Raw genomic sequence first — 16,683 nt, 5'->3', positions numbered from 1 at the left:
GCAATGGTGATAAAGACTTTTATTGTGGAGGATTGTTGATGAGTCTGTAACAATGTTTTATTAATTATTTCATAAAAAAAAAAAAACAGGGTAAGTTTGTTTTCTCAGTTCGGACTCTTGTTTTGTGGTGACTTGTTCTGCTCTGCTCAGACTGAAACCGTGTGTGTGTGTGTGTGTGTGTGTGTGTGTGTGTTCTTCCATCTGCAGCACCTTCTGGACAAGTTTCTGATCCGCACCACGTCTCCGGCGGAGAGCCAGGTGTTCTACCTGAAGATGAAGGGAGACTACTACCGCTACCTGGCGGAGGTTGCCACGGGAGAAGACAAAAAAGGTGAGTTGTTTTTTTAGTTCCCCCCCCCCCAGAAGATTATTTACATGAGTTTTCCTCTAAATGACGTCGACCAGCTAAGACAAGTTAGTTTCTTTAGTTTTAGCACTGGAGGCTAATGTAGCTAACAAGAAATGGAACCAGATCGTCGTTGTCGGAACAAAACCTCGTATCTCTGAAATCGTAACTTTACAGGAGAAGGAAAAAACATACTGTACTTTTAATGTAAGTCAATGGAACCAGACTTTTTTCTGTGCATTAATTTACCTTAATATATGCTTCTTAATCAGGAAACACCTTAAACTTTGGCTTTCAGATGTTTTGGCTTTGTTATCTCATGACAAACCTCCCCAGCGCTGCCAAGTGAACCTGAAGTTGCAGCATAATTGCGTGACATCGATTGGAATCAGTACTAACAGTGCTTTTCAATCAGTGCTAACTTTTTAACCTTACTGTTAATGTTCACTTATTAACTTTATTAATACACAATTACTGTTTATTTGCTTAATTTAACATATTGGGTAATATTTTATTTTATATTTAGTTTTTTTTTCCTCAATATGTTAAACTCAGTAAATAAATAGACACTGTGCAGTAAAATGTGCAGAAAAATGCCATATTTAAGTGTGTTGTCTGTAGAGGCCGAGTTATTAGAGCTCATTTCAGTTAGGAAATCAACAGTAATATGGAGTTTTACTCGGGCTGTTCAGACTTTAGTGTTTAACTGTGTACATAAAAATGATATGGGGATCTTTTTTTATGCGTGATGAGCGGATGCGTTTGTGGGTGGAGTTAGGGGAACGTGCTCTAATCTCTGTGTTTTCGAGCTGACGCAGTGACCACTGGTATGGGCGTTCTCCCTGTGTGTCCACTGTTCTCCCTGTGTCCTTTGTTCTCTCTGTGTGCCCCCACTGTTCTCTCTGTGTGCCCCCACTGTTCTCTCTGTGTGCCCCCACTGTTCTCTCTGTGTGCCCCCACTGTTCTCTCTGTGTGCCCCCACTGTTCTCTCTGTGTCCTGTTCTCTCTCTGTGTCCTGTTCTCTCTCTGTGTCCTGCTCTCTCTCTGTGTCCTGCGCTCTCTCTGTGTGCCCTGCTCTCTCTCTGTGTCCTGCGCTCTCTCTGTGTGCCCTGCGCTCTCTCTGTGTCCTGTTCTCTCTGTGTCCTGTTCTCTCTGTGTCCTGTTCTCTCTCTGTGTCCTGTTCTCTCTCTGTGTCCTGCTCTCTCTGTGTCCTGCTCTCTCTGTGTCCTGCTCTCTCTGTGTCCTGCTCTCTCTCTGTGTCCTTCTGTGTCCTGCTCTCTCTCTGTGTCCTGCTCTCTCTGTGTCCTGCTCTCTCTCTGTGTCCTGCTCTCTCTCTGTGTCCTTCTGTGCCCTGTTCTCTCTCTGTGTCCTGCTCTCTCTCTGTGTCCTTCTGTGCCCTGTTCTCTCTCTGTGTCCTGTTCTCTCTCTGTGTCCTGCTCTCTCTCTGTGTCCTGCTCTCTCTGTGTCCTGCTCTCCTGTTTGCGGACACCTCAGTCGTCAGCGGTTCAGCTCTGAGCTGCTGAAACGCTGTAGGCGGGTTTACTGTTGTGTAACTACCACCACAGTGTTGCTCTCCAGGTCAGAGTATCGCAAGACGTGACTTCTGTTTCTGCACAGCTTCACACGTTTCTCTCTCTGACTTCCCGTTAGGCTGCATGGTGTCTCAAACCAATTATCACCATATGTTCTTGTTAAAAATGGGAATTATTGATTATATTGCCAGTCATGTGACCCACCCCACGCACACCACCCAGCACAGCAGGCCTGCATAACACTGAGCAGCGTAACTTCGGCTGTGTTCGTACTAAAAAATCAGTTACATATTAATCACAGTTCCTCAGATAATTACAGTGATACAGAATTATTACAGTACCTGGAAATATTGTTCTGTATGATTTCTCAAGCCGTTCAGATCTGAAGCCGATATATGGTCTGTACAGGTTTACTGTGATACTGAATTTTAGTTTCAGTGATATTTTTAGAAATATAAACATTTCTATAGAGTAGCAGTCTGAGCTCATTCGCTTTATCAGTGTCACCTACTAACCTGGTGTTACCCTTTTCACTATCAGTGTTAGTCTGAACCTTACTGACTCTGACTCACTTTACTGATGCTCACTTAACTTAATCAGTGCTAACAGCGCTTTTTAATAAGAGCAAACCTTTAACTGGTGCTCACTAATTAACTTTATCAGTGCTAACCTAAATACCTTAATCAGCGCTAACTTTTAAACCTTAATGATCCACTTTTCCTTATTAATGCTGACTTATTAACTTTATTAATGCTCACTTATTAACTTTATTAGTGCTGACTCATTAACTTTATTAATGCTGACATTAACTTTATTAATGCTTACTTATTAACTTTATTAGTGCTGACTCATTAACTTTATTAATGCTCACTTATTAACTTTATTAGTGCTGACTCATTAACTTTATTAATGCTGACATTAACTTTATTAATGCTTACTTATTAACTTTATTAGTGCTGACTTATTAACTTTATTAATGCTGACATTAACTTTATTAGTGCTGACTTAACTTTATTAATGCTCACTTATTAACTATTAATGCTAGTTTATTGTTATTAATGCCTCTTATTAAGGCCTCCGTTCTGCGGTTCAGTGCAGTGCAGTGTGAGCTGAGTGTGAATTGTGGCTCCTGAACACTGAACAGTGCAACCTGTACATTCCTACAGTGAACAGGACAGACCTGCAGCTGCAGCCGCATGTCGGGGCAGAACTTTATCTCCTAATAAAGCAGCTTCCGGCTGTTAGGGTGGTTCCTCTACCCGGTGTAACTGCCCTGTTACACACACACACACACACACACACACACACACACACACACACGCATGCTCTCTCTCGCTCTATCGCTCTGTGTGTCTCTCGCTCGCTCTCTCACTCTCTCTCTCTCTCTCTCTCTCTCTCTCTCTCTGTCTCTCGCTCTCTCTGTCTCTCTGTCTTTCTGTCTTTCTCTCTCTCTCTCTCGCTCTCTCTCTCTCACTCTCTCTCTCTGTCACAGTTTCCTGTTCTCTGACTCAGAGCTGTAACAGGCCGTAGCTTGTGCTCCCACACCCTTCAGTGAATGAATGAGGGGAAAGTGTCTGAGGTTTTCAGGCGGGTCGCCGTCCAAAGAACCTGATAGCTTATCAGTGCTAACCTCTTCACCTTTAACGAGGCTGACTTATTAACTTAATCAGTGCTAACTTTTTAACTGATGCCCACTTATTAACTTAATCACAGTATTTTCTCAGTATATCACAGCGTAAGGTAATATTCAAGTTAACCAGTAATAAAGTTAATGAATTTGCATGAATTAGTTAATAAGTGAGCAGAAAGTGTCTGAAGGTTTCACACAGTCTCAGACAGGTCGCTGCCCAAAGAAACACGCGCACCTCTTTACATTAACTTACATTAGATGTTAGGAACGTTTTTGCCCTTTTCTGTATAGTTACTATTTCAGAGATGACGATATATAAAAGGCCTAATAATATTCCAGCTGCTGATTCTGCCTTCATTGAGTCCACTGTGTATTAGTTTGTAGTAGAGCTGGACACAGCAGGGATGTGCACAGGTACTCGAGTACTCTGGTAACTGTTTGAGATGCAGGTATTCGAATACTGAAATCATTATTCAGGTATTTGCTACAGAGACAGAGAGGAAATAATAATAATAATAATAATAATAATGTTTATTTTTACAGCACCTTTCATACATTAAAAATGCAGCTCAAAGTGCTTCACAGTACAAAGTGAAAACAGCAGAGGAAGAAAAGATAATCAAGAATAAAAACAAATTATAAACAATAAATAGCAGAAAATGGATATTAATAAATACAATTAAAAAGCACAGGATGAAAGTGTAAATTAAAAGAAAAAAGACAATACAAAATGCAACTAACAAGAACATCAAAGTTATAGTAATATTCCAGTAAAAACAAAGGAAACAATAAAAATAATAGTTAAATGCTAAAGAAAAGAAATAAGTTTTAACTGTTTTTTTAAAACATTTACTGAAGGAGCCTGACGGATGTTTATTGGTAGTGCGTTCCAGATCTTTGGTGAATACACACTAACTCAGTGCAACACTAAGTTAATGTTTTAACAGCTTGTATTCGTGAGTAAACATATTCAGAGTGGTTTGGTGTTGAAACGGTCTGTTCTAGAGAAACTGACCGAGTCAGAACTGTTCACAGTGGTGGTGATAGGAACCAGACGTCCACCTCTAAAAGCTCCCTCACAGAAAGTTACTACAGGAAATGGTTATGAATTCACTGTTTTATGATAGTTTGGAGAAGATTTTGGCCTTAAAATCCATTCATGGTGGAGGGATACATGATATGCAGGGCGCTGTGAGGCAAAATAGTCCCCAAAGAAAACGTCTGTGTTTACTGTCCATTTCAATAGTAAATAAAACTGTTGCATTTGTGTTGTAGACATTGCAACCTCTGGTTCTTATTAATATAAAAGTTTAGAAACATGTTTAATTTTTAGTTTTTAGCCATTTAGCTCCATTAGCTCCCATTCATTGAGGACTCACTAGCGCCCTCTAGTGTTTTGCAGTGCTTTGCATTCATGTTTTTGATATAATGAGAGAAATAGGAAATGGCCAGGCTCCTGAGGCACTGTTTTACGATAGTTTTGAGAAGATTTCAGCCTTAAACTCCATTCATGGTGGAGGGATACATAATATGCAGGGCGCTGTGAGGCAAAATAGTCCCCAAAGAAAACTTATTATTTCAGATTTTCCACTATTTTCCATCATCAACATTCCATATAAACTAAGAAGACTCGTGTAGGTTCACTGGTGGTTCTGGATAGTAAATAAAATGTCTATATTTGTGTTGTAGTCATGGCGACCCCTGGTTCCTATCACCACCACTGTAAAGACATCTGAACCATTTCACACCAAACCGCTCTGAATCACTCTGTTTACATCTCACACACTGAACTAGGCAGGAATTTAGAAAAATCGGTGGCATTCCCCTTTAATGAGGGGTGATCTGTTCGTTTTGTTACTGCAGTTATTATTCAGTGAAATGCAGGTATTATGGTCTAAAAGTACCGTAATACAGTGAGTAACATCTAAGTACAGTCTGTGATAAGAATTCAATGAGGCTTTTGCTGTATGATCGGTATTTCAGTTTATCATTTCTCTATCTTGCTTTTGTCAAAAATGTAGTTTTATTATGTTATTCGACGGAATCTTGAATACTGAATATTATAATTATCTCAGTATTGTTTGCTTAAGTCATATTAAAATTCATCACATTTCTTATCCCTAATTCATACACTAGTGAGTGTGTTTGAGGGCAGATCACAGTGCTGTACAAGTCTTTATCTCCATCCTGCTCCCTCACTGCTGCACTGCACCCACAATATGACTAACAGCGTTATGTAAACACAGTGTTGAGTCAGGTGCTGTGTTTTCTTAGCGAGCACTGAGTCTGATGTTCGGTCTGTTTCTCTTGGACTGGCTGTAAAGGTGCGGCACAGCTGTAGGAGGTGCGGCCGTTTGATGATTTATAGTCTGGGAGGTGTAAAACGCAGCTCCGCTCGTGGGTTATTTAGCCGTCTTTTGGCTCAGGTTGGCTCTGGCTACCTTAAAATAAACCAGTAAACTGACCTGAATGAAGCATCACAGTGATCCCAACAACATTAGCTACAATTATGAATTATAAATTTAAAGTTTGGTGGAAAATCCTGTTAAAATATATAAAAAGTGGACGTATGGACTAAATTAAACATGGTTTTTCAGTTTTGCGTTGGAGTTATGAGGCTAATGCAGCTGACAAGTAATTTACACCTGTGTACGCCAATTAGCATTGTGTAAACCGTATACCTAAAAGGGCAATTCCACCAATTTTCCAGAATTTCTACATAATTCACTGCTTGTAGAGAGAGGTTTCTTTACAGTGGTGGTGATAGGAACCAGGGGTCACCATGACTATAACATTATTATTGAATTGTAGCACAGCCTCATCACAGACTGGATTTAGTTGTTACTCACTGTACACAGTTAACTAGTGCACTTAACTTTTAGACCATAAAACCTGCATTTCACTGAATTGTTGGCCTGTGTATTCTCTTGTTGACTTACTGTGAACATAATTAACACGAGAATAATGATTTTGGTAATAAAATGCTGCTGCCTGGAACAGATCACTCATTAAAGGGAAATTCCATCCATTTTTCAAAAGTTTTTTCATAATTCAGTGTGTGAGGTGTAAACAGAGTGATTGTGATACAGTGGTGGTGATAGGAACCAGGGGTCGCCATGACTACAACACAAATATAGACATTTTATTTTCCATCCAGAACCACCAGTGAACCTACACGAGTCTTCTGAGCTTATATGGAATGTTGATGATGGAAAATAGTGGAAAATCTGAAATAATAAATTTTCTTTGGGGACTATTTTGCCTCACAGCGCCCTGCATATTATGTATCCCTCCACCATGAATGGAGTTTAAGGCCGAAATCTTCTCAAAACTATCATAAAACAGTGTCTCAGTCATCAGGCAGTGAATTCATAACCATTTCATGTAGTAACTTTCTGTGAGGGAGCTTTTAGAGGTGGACGTCTGGTTCCTATCACCACCACTCTGAACAATTCTGACTCGGTCAGTTTCTGTAGAACCGAGCGTTTCACACCAAACCACTCTGAACGACTCTGTTTACGTCTTTTACAATATAATTATACAGAAATTTAGGAAAATCGGTGGAATTTCCCTTTAACATATCTTGATAATGAGGCGTTAATCGTGTACAGTTTGCAGCCTCATGAAAGCTCTGGTAGAAATATCTGCTTTGTTGGTTCTTGATCAGTTCAGAGGGGTGGACAGCAGCAGAAGTTTTAGCCAAAACCCTGTCATCCATTGCGGTCAGCCATCACCATGGCAACAGCTAGAACGAGCAAAGGGTGTGAGTTTAGTCAAGAGACTGTGTACAGTAGAAGAGCCTCACTGTTCTGTATGTGTCCAGCGTTTTTCAGTGTATTAAGGTAGTTCCACGTCTAAAGTGCCATTTGTGTCCCACTGATGTTACATTTACAAATCTTTATGTAAAACAAAACATTAAAGTATCATTCGCAATAGCATATGTTAAAGGGCAGCTCCACCAGTTTTTCAAAATTACAGTATAATTATATCAATAAGATGTAAACAGTCATTCAGAGTGGTTTGGTGTGAAACGCTCCGTTCTAGAGAAACTGACCGAGTCAGAACTGATCACAGTGGTGGTGATAGGAACCAGACGTCCACCTCTAAAAGCTCCTTCACAGAAAATTATTACATAATATGATTATAAATACACTGCCTGATGTCTGAGACACTGTTTTATGATAGTTTTGAGAAGATTTTGGACTAAAACTAAGGCTTTTGTGCGGCAAAACAGTCCCCAAAGAACATGTCTAGGTTTACCTTCCATTTTGATAGTAAATAAAATGGTTCTTATCAATATAAAAGGTTAGAAACATGTTGTATTTTTAGTTTTTAGACATTTAGCTCCATTAGCTCCCATTCATTGAGGACTCACTAGTGCCCTCTAGTGTTTTGCAGTACTTTGCATGTTTTTCATATAATGGGAGAAATAGGAAGTGGCCAGGCTCCCCTTAAACTGAATATTCCAGGTCATATGTTCAGAACTACTACATTTTAGAGTCAGTTATTCATTCAGCTTAATGAGAAACTGTAGAACAGACTCAGTTTATATCACAATACCTACATTTAGAGTCGGTTATTCATTCAGCCTAATGAGAAACTGTAGAACAGACTCAGTTTATATCACAATACCTACATTTAGAGTCGGTTATTCATTCAGCCTAATGAGAAACTGCAGAACAGACTCAGTTTATATCACAATACCTACATTTAGAGTCGGTTATTCATTCAGCCTAATGAGAAACTGTAGAACAGACTCAGTTTATATCACAATACCTACATTTAGAGTCGGTTATTCATTCAGCCTAATGAGAAACTGTAGAACAGACTCAGTTTATATCACAATACCTACATTTAGAGTCGGTTATTCATTCAATCTAATGAGAAACTGTAGAACCGACAGTTTTTGAGGTGACTGTACTACTGAGATGACAAGGATTGTCCTTTTTACTCTGCAGATGAGTGGTTGATGTCTGGTCTGGTCTGTCATGATTACGTGTTTTAGAACACGTCTCATGCTTTAGGCTGTTTTTGTTTTCTCCGTCTGACTTATATTTGTGTTTTTATTTTTTTTCCTCTAGACATCATCTATAAGTCGCAGGAAGCGTACCAGGCTGCGTTCGATATCAGTAAAGACAACATGCAGCCCACTCACCCCATCCGACTCGGCCTCGCGCTCAACTTCTCCGTCTTCTTCTACGAAATCCTCAACTCTCCAGAGCAGGCCTGCGAACTCGCCAAGAAGGTGAGGGGACTTCAGGAGGGTCTTTCACAAAGCAGGATTTCTTAGAAAAGCTGGGAAATTCCAGCCTAAAACTGGAGTTTAGTTATTTGTGGAATTAGTGGAATTGCAGTGTTCTGTAGCTTTTTGAGCTTCATCACTCTCAAGAGGCTTTATTGTCATTTCAGCTGTATATGGTACACACTGTATATGGTCTCAGGGCCGAACGGTTCTGAGCACAGAGGGTAACCATTCCAGTGGCGTTTCCATACGGACACGGTTCAACACGGAATGCTTAAAACCGGCCTCAGCCTGTTTATTTTTTTTTTTTGGCACAGTTATCTAACCGTACTCGGGGCCACGGAACCGTTCAGTGGGTTGATGTAACGACGTAGCTGTTCGCTGATTGGTTCTATGTTTATATCGGTATTGTGCTGCGCTATTTCAAACCCGAAAGCATTCGAATAAATTCAGTTTGCTCAAATAAATGAAAGCAGTGCATGCTTTTAAACCCAGCATTCAATAAACATCAAAGCTTTAATCTAAAAACAATTTTTAAATATTAAATGCGCTGCCTAACCAGCTGGGAGAGAGTAGCTGGTTAGCGTTAGCTTAGCTAACATGCTGCCAGCGCCGCTCAGATTCGACTCTGACTAACAAAAGCTTTACTGACACAAGTTTAGATGATAATGACTCAAATCTGAGGAAGCCAAGTAGAGTGGCTGATTTTAGAGGGACCAAAAGCTGAAATTAACCTCTTCTCTGGTGTCTGAAGCTGCAGCCTCCTAGCTAAGCTAATGCTAACCAGCTCTTCTCTCCTGGCTAACTTAGACCCAAACACCTCAGTGGAAGTCCGATTCGACTAACTGCTCTGCTATCACAAGTATAGATGATAAAAACGTATAATAGCGAGAGCAAAGTGGACTGATCGGTGTTGGAGTGACAGAAAGCCGAAATCTGACCTGTTCTGTTAGAGCTTTAAGCTGTAGCCTGCTAGGCTAAGCTAACGTGAGTGCACGGTTCCTCTCACTGCAGTACGGGCTCGGTTCTAGCAGACCGATGCTTAAAAACACTTATTTAGAGGATAAAGACTCGTATATGAGAGCACAAATTCGAATGACTGGTGTTGAAGTGTCAGAAAAATAAAAAATAGAAGTGTTCTGTGGTGCTTTGAGCTGTATCCTGCCAGGCGACGCTAATGCTAACGCAGTTATCCAGCTACAGGTGAAACCCACTGCAGTACCGACTCTGTTTCAGTAACAGGTGCTCAAATAACACCAGTTTAAAGGATAAAGATGAGAGGACAGACAGAAAGACCGGGGCTGGAGTGACAGACGGAGTCAAACGTGTCTGTGGTGGGTGGCGTGTATGTTGCTATTAGCCTGTTAGCAGTTAGCAACTGGTTGTGTAGTTTTCTTGAGTATTTGCTGGTTCTGATTTAGCGGTACAATAGATGGCAACAGAAACCGTAACTGGTCTCACGAGTCCGGACCAGCGCAGAACCACCCAGTACGGCCCTGAGAACCATTTGGCGCGATAGTGGAAAAGCAGCCAGTGAAATGAAACAACGTTCCTCCAGGACCAACACAGGAACACAAGTGCAAAACAATACAATAAACACGATGCAGACAATACAGCACAGTAAATACAAAAGACTTACAATAAAAACAAAGCAGAACACAGACAGAACACGGTACTGAGAGTATGTGGAGCTGTGCAAAGGAGGATGTGACATTAGCAGATAGCCTAGCATATATGAGCATAGCAGTCACTGAGGTAGCAACCAGAGCAGCGGTGGAATACAGTATTCGGTTGATACAGTAATTCTAGCAGCTGATGTTGTTAAATAAATAATGTAGGCAAAAATGCAAGTTAGATATATGAATTATATTTTATAGTTTTGTATTGTTTACTTCATGCATTATTCAAATACATCGTACGGCCATTGGGAATCCCTGTGGTGTCACCCAGTCCTGACTGCTAGACGCTGATTTACTGATTGTACTGAACTGGTTTAAAGTCAGAGCTGAAACACATTTGGGACTTTTAACTGATCCTGGACTTTAGACTAAAACCCTTTTACCAAATGTTTCAGTAGTGACTTTTTCGGTGGTGACAATTTGAGCTAATTATGAGCTCAAAAACGCAGCCAGTACATGACCAGCAAACTGCAGAAAATGTGTTTCGGTAGTGACGATTCTTAATGTTCAGTGGGGCTGAATTCACAGAAACTATCTTAAGAAAAGACTTGTGAAGGTTCTTGAGATAAACACTGAGAAGTTCTCAGATATTCTCTTAAGATAATCTTAATTACTTTCTGAAGATTTTTTTTTTTTAGGAAAGTCTTAATTGTTTTCTTATGTCAGCTACGTTGCCCCATACCATAAACAACACAAGATACATTTTGAATTGGTATTAACTGTTATTTCCGTTATTAGTTTAATCCGCTCAGAGGAGCAAAATGAAAGAAAAACGTCTTTAAAAAATTTAGCAAACAAGATCTAGAGGTGGAGGAAGAAAGAGGAAAAACACCCTCATTGGAAAATACAATAATTGTGGGGTGACGGCAGAAAGCGAGAGACGAGGATGAGGAGCAGATAAATTGATCGTTTTAGATGCTCACTTTGTCAACTCTTACAGCCTGAGACAGTGAGAGTCTGTCGTGAGATTTAAGAAAACATTTAAGAACAAAATGTTTTCAAGAATAACACTTGTTCTTAGAATTATTCTTAAGAAAATAGTTGAGAAAAGAATAAAGTAAAGTAGAAAATTGAGTAAAAATTAAAATTAAATAAATTCTTAAGTTCATTTAAAGAATAATTTGTTTTCATAACAATAATAGAACAAAGAAAATACAAAATTCACATTATATCAAACAACTGTAACAGTACTGCAATTAGCACCACAATTATGACTGATCATTATGAATGATCTAATAACAAAACAGTTCCGTTATGTTCCTGTTCAGCTGCTTTACTTTCAATGCTTGTATGGCTTTATGTACATATATACACATAAATATATAAATACATACATACACACAGTATCCTCTTTTTCTAATCGTTGCTTTTCTTATGATAAAGATATTCTAATAACACTGTCAATATCTGTAACCATTATAGAGGGAGGGAGAGGAAAGGATTTTCTTTCTTAAGACATCTTTGTGAATTTGGCCCCAGATTTCCAGGCTTTGGGACACGTTTACCTTAAAACAATGGGATCTGACTGCTCACCATGTGGCCGTGAGGGACAGGGACACAGCCTCACTTCCTGCTAATATGGCTATAGGCTAATGAATACAAACAAGCTGGCATTACTGTAACTCTGACCTCAGCCGTCAAAGAAAAGAATCATGAAAAAAACTGCAATTCTGTCTTCAGTCAGCATAAAATAGACACCAGAGACGAGTTTTTAACCCTTTCAGACAGAGAAAAGGAGCCAGACTGAAGTGAGATGTCTAGATAACGTCACTCCAACCAAAAACCCAAAAGTCCTCTCGGTTTGATCGTATTTAAATCTTATATTTTTAATTCAAGCTTTACTGAATGTTTATTGTAACAGTCAGGTTTAATACTGTACAAACATGTGAACTGTCATGTGAATTGCTGTGTAAGTTGTCTGGCTGATCCTGCTTTGTGTTTATACATCCTGATTACAGTTCTGGTTACATGGTTATGCAGTAACTCTGACTCTTTGCTTTTTTTTTGACGGTTGTTAATATAAACGTTTTGATTTTCAGGCTTTCGACGATGCGATTGCTGAACTTGACCAGTTAACTGAGGACTCGTACAAGGACAGCACGCTCATCATGCAGTTACTAAGAGACAATCTGACAGTGAGTTCATCTGTTTATCTGTTAAATGTGTGAAATGTTTATTTTTTTCTCTCTCAGCTCCACTTATGATATTTCTGTGAACCAAAAAACACCTTCCAGCCTCTCTTCGTCCCTTAGAATTAAACAGGCTGATTTTGTCACTGTGCCTTTAAAACTGATGTATGTAAATGAGCTCTGTTCTGATTGGCTGCCTTGTATCTCATTCAAAAAGCTGTCTGCGCTGAAACACTCCTTATAGCTTCAGTGTGAGTGGGCGGGGCTAAACTGCTGTAGGCTGAATAAGCAGATATATGTAAATATGTTGGTTTTTTATGATGACATAAAAATAATGAGGCTGTTTTTGCAGCGTAGCTTTAATTTAAATGTTTGTACATTTTAAAACATGCAGTGTTTACGTGGTACATCAAACAGAAAACAAGGAAAAAGTCTATTGTCAGTGTTATGGGCTCTTTAACGTTTTATCTATCACCTCTTTAATTATATAACTTTAAATCTGCTATTTAAAAATGAATGTTTGGGAAATGTGAGCATTTTCTTTCTTTGAGGAGTAAATTTTGGCAAAGTTGTTTGTCAAGCTGTTGGGTTTTTTTGTTGTTGTTTTTTTGTGATGTAATACATAAACAGTGCTTAAAGTTTCAAATTTTTCGAAATGCATGTTTCAGAAATTCACTCTGCAGTACATACAGTCTGTAAATGCTATGTTTTAAAACTAAAACTATAAACTAAACTTCAAAAACAGTGTTTTGAATTCTGTGACGTCTCAAAGCCAACACATTTATTCATCCACCTTTTCAGCCTACAGCAGTTTAGCCCCGCCTGTTCACACAGACGTTGTAAGGAGTGTTTCAGCCCACACTGCTTTTTGAATGAGGCACAGCCAATCAGAACAGAGCTCATTTACATATATGGATCATTCTACTGAACTGATTCAAAGTTGGAGCTGATACACTTTTAACTGAACTTGGACTTCAGACTAAAATCCTATTTTATTAAAACAAATGATTGAACCTTCCATTTGGTCTCTACCAAAACAGTCATAACTCTACCCAAAGTTTACTGACTGTTTCGGTAGTGGCTGTTTCGGTAGTGACTGTTTTGGTGACAATTTTAGCTCATTTTGAGCTCAGAAACTCAGCCAGTTCATGACCAGCAAACACAGCTTTGAACAGCTGTTCACACAGAAAATCATCATATTTCACATTAAAACACTAAAAAGTGCTGAACTGCGGAAAACATGACGATTCTTAATGTTCCACACTGACTTTCAGACTTTGGGACACATTTACTTCAAAACAATGGGATCTAACTGCTCACCATGTGGCCATGAGGGACAGGGATGCAGCCTCACTCCCTGCTCTAAAATGCAGGGGCGTGGCTAAAATAAGGCTCCGCCCACATACTAAAACTATGTTTTAGTAGTGACAAGAAAACAGTTTTTTGTTTTTTTTTTTATTTCAAAATTAAACTTGTGATGAATCAAAACAACTTCAAAATAAATCAAAACAGTCTTAAAAAAAAATAGAATTGAAAAAAAATACAACATTTAGGGGGTTAGGGTTTGGAACAGACACCTCACAATAGAAAGGACCCTATAAATGATAATTGTGTATATATTTAGCTTATTACTCTCTCTATTAATGCCTTGGATTTAAATAGATCATAGTGACCTAATTCAGTAGAATGGTCCTTATATCAGTCTTAAAGGCACAGTAACACAAACAGCCCGTCTAATTCTAAGGGATACAGAGAGGTTGAAAGGGGGCATAATTACAGTAAAATGAAAGTGTAGGATACAGACCCTTTAACATTTCTCTCACTTACCCAGCCCACCCACACCTGCCCCCTCTTACGACGCTGTTTCTCCTGCTCTTTTTCAGCTGTGGACCTCAGACAATCAGGCCGACGTTGAGGACACGGAAGAGGGCCGAGAAAACTAAGGCCAGAAACCCCTGTCAGCGCTTCAAAGAACACTGAGAGACTTGCTCTCTACTCCTCACCAGCCTCTGCCGTCTGCGTGTGTGTGTTTGTACCAGAGTGTGACTGAGCGAGTGTGTGTGAGTGTGAGTAATTTGGGCAGGGGTCTGTCTGGAGATCTTACGGTTCCTCTGGCACAAAAGTAGGGCTGCACGATTATAAACAGCACACAATATTGCGGTTAATTTGCTACGTATTGCGTTTGTGATACGCCTTGCAGTGTACAGTCATGTGCAACATGGTTTGTTCGTCCTCTGCAGAGACACTTCTGCACATTTTAATACACAATTACTGCTCATTTACTGAATTTAACATACTGGAAACAAATAAAACGTGGCCTGTGTAAAAGCTGTGGCACTTATACATTTTTATATGTATATTTGTTTTTTGCAATATGTTAAACTTGGCAAATGAATAGAAACCGTGTAATAAAATGTGCACAAAATGTCACATTTATGTGTTGAAATTTTTGCATACGACTGTATTAAAACTAAATTGGCACATTTTTGATGGTGTTAAAAATCTGGCATTAGTGTGACCCAAAATCATTCACGTTTGTCAGATGTTTTGAATAAATTATAGACAATGTGAGCTCATTTGCATATTGGAACGTAGGGCTGAACAATTTTTGGGACCAATATTGTGACTGGGGTGAAAATTTTGTGATTATTTTCTCTAATTTAAAGTCCAAGGCCTGTTAAGTCCACTTTTTTGGCTTCAGGCTCAAACACTGGACCCAGCCAGTTAGTTGTAGTTGTGATGTCATCATGTTTGGTTGCTCCTGATTGGTCTAATTCATCTACAAGCAGTTGATATGCTTCTTAGGTTAAAACACACTGCAAATGTGGCCATAATAGAAAGCTACACTTTTAAATTTGCGATTCCAAAATAAAAGTGATGAATATTTCAGCTCTGCTTCTGCGATATCGGTATCGCAGTGACTATTAAGAATCGATATATTGTGCAGCCCTACACAAAAGCGAGGGAGAGGGTGTTTTTTAGTAAATGTATGTATATGTGCTTCATATTTACGTGAAAACATTGACGGATCTGTGGTTTACACCCAGAAACCAACGTGAACGAGTGAGTGAGTGAGTGAGAGTGAGTGAGCTTGTTCAGGGGTGTGTTTAGACATTGGGCTGGCGTGGGCTTTAGACTGCAGTCGTGTTCCTTCACAAGTCATGAAATGAAACATTTTTGAGGGACAGAAAAGGATGTTTGTCCGTTTTTCTTCCGGTTCGTTTCTCTACATGATGTGCATCGCCTTTTTTTCCGAGGTACAGCACGAGTGCAAACGAGGACTTGATGCATTTTGTTGCTTATACTGTAACTTTTCAGCAGTAAGACTTTTACATGAGCTTGCTTATCTATCTAGTCACTGTTAGGAGTGTTTCTTTTTGTACTACGTTTTTTTTTGGTCTTTTGATACTCGCCTAGAATGCATGTGGCGGAGGGCAGTTAATCAGGGTAAACGGAGGTTGTCGCTGTTTGGGCTAGCTACAGTAGAGTCGTGTCTTTTTCATACAGAACACCAAGCGTAATTCTTCATTCTTACTGGGGCGGGACGTGATTTCAGTGAAATAAAACGAAGACACAATGCTCAGCGTCTCCTGTTCTCTTCTTTCTGGACTATTTGTTTGGTTTATTTACCATCTAAAACCACCAGTGAACCTACATGAGTCTTCTGAGTTTTATATGGAATGTTTGATGGAAAATAGTGGAAAATCTGAAATAATAAGTTTTCTTTGGGGACTATTTTGCCTCACAACACCCTGCATATTATGTATCCCTCCACCATGAATGGATTTTAAGGCCAAAATCTTCTCAAAACTGCCATAAAACAGTGTCTCAGTCATCAGGCAGTGAATTCATAACCATTTCATGTAGTAACTTTCTGTGAGGAGCTTTTAGAGGTGGACGTCTGGTTCCTATCACCACCACTGTGAACAGTTCACAGAATTCAGTTAGCGTTTACTGAACTCCACATGGTTTCAGGCAAGTTTTTGACAGTTTAGTTAGCTGTAAGTTTCCTTTACTTCCTTTTTTAGAAGTTTCATTTTTCACCAGATCATCACTAATGGTCTGATGGCTTCCTTCCCATTCAGATCAATGCCTTACGGCTACAAGACTTGATATAAAAAGTAT

The 16,683-nt window shown here is 39.4% G+C and overlaps 1 protein-coding gene across 2 annotated transcripts in view; it reads left to right on the top strand.

Annotated features, from left to right (window-relative positions):
- The window catches only part of ywhaz (tyrosine 3-monooxygenase/tryptophan 5-monooxygenase activation protein, zeta polypeptide), a 28,549-nt gene extending 12,412 nt beyond the window's left edge, over positions 1–16,137 (top strand). For both annotated transcript variants that reach the window (XM_036565888.1, XM_036565887.1), the window contains exons 3-6: positions 208–331; positions 8,590–8,753; positions 12,469–12,564; positions 14,442–16,137. In XM_036565888.1, the coding sequence (XP_036421781.1) occupies positions 208–331; positions 8,590–8,753; positions 12,469–12,564; positions 14,442–14,501 (444 nt within the window). In that variant the 3' untranslated portion in view covers positions 14,502–16,137. The remainder of the gene's footprint in view (positions 1–207; positions 332–8,589; positions 8,754–12,468; positions 12,565–14,441) is intronic.
- The last annotated feature ends 546 nt before the right edge of the window (positions 16,138–16,683 follow it).

The sequence above is a fragment of the Colossoma macropomum genome, unplaced genomic scaffold, assembly GCF_904425465.1.
Source record: "Colossoma macropomum unplaced genomic scaffold, Colossoma_macropomum, whole genome shotgun sequence".
In the NCBI taxonomy this organism is placed as follows: domain Eukaryota; kingdom Metazoa; phylum Chordata; class Actinopteri; order Characiformes; family Serrasalmidae; genus Colossoma; species Colossoma macropomum.
Note: the sequence above shows the minus strand (reverse complement) of the source record. Positions and strands in the feature narration are given on the sequence as shown.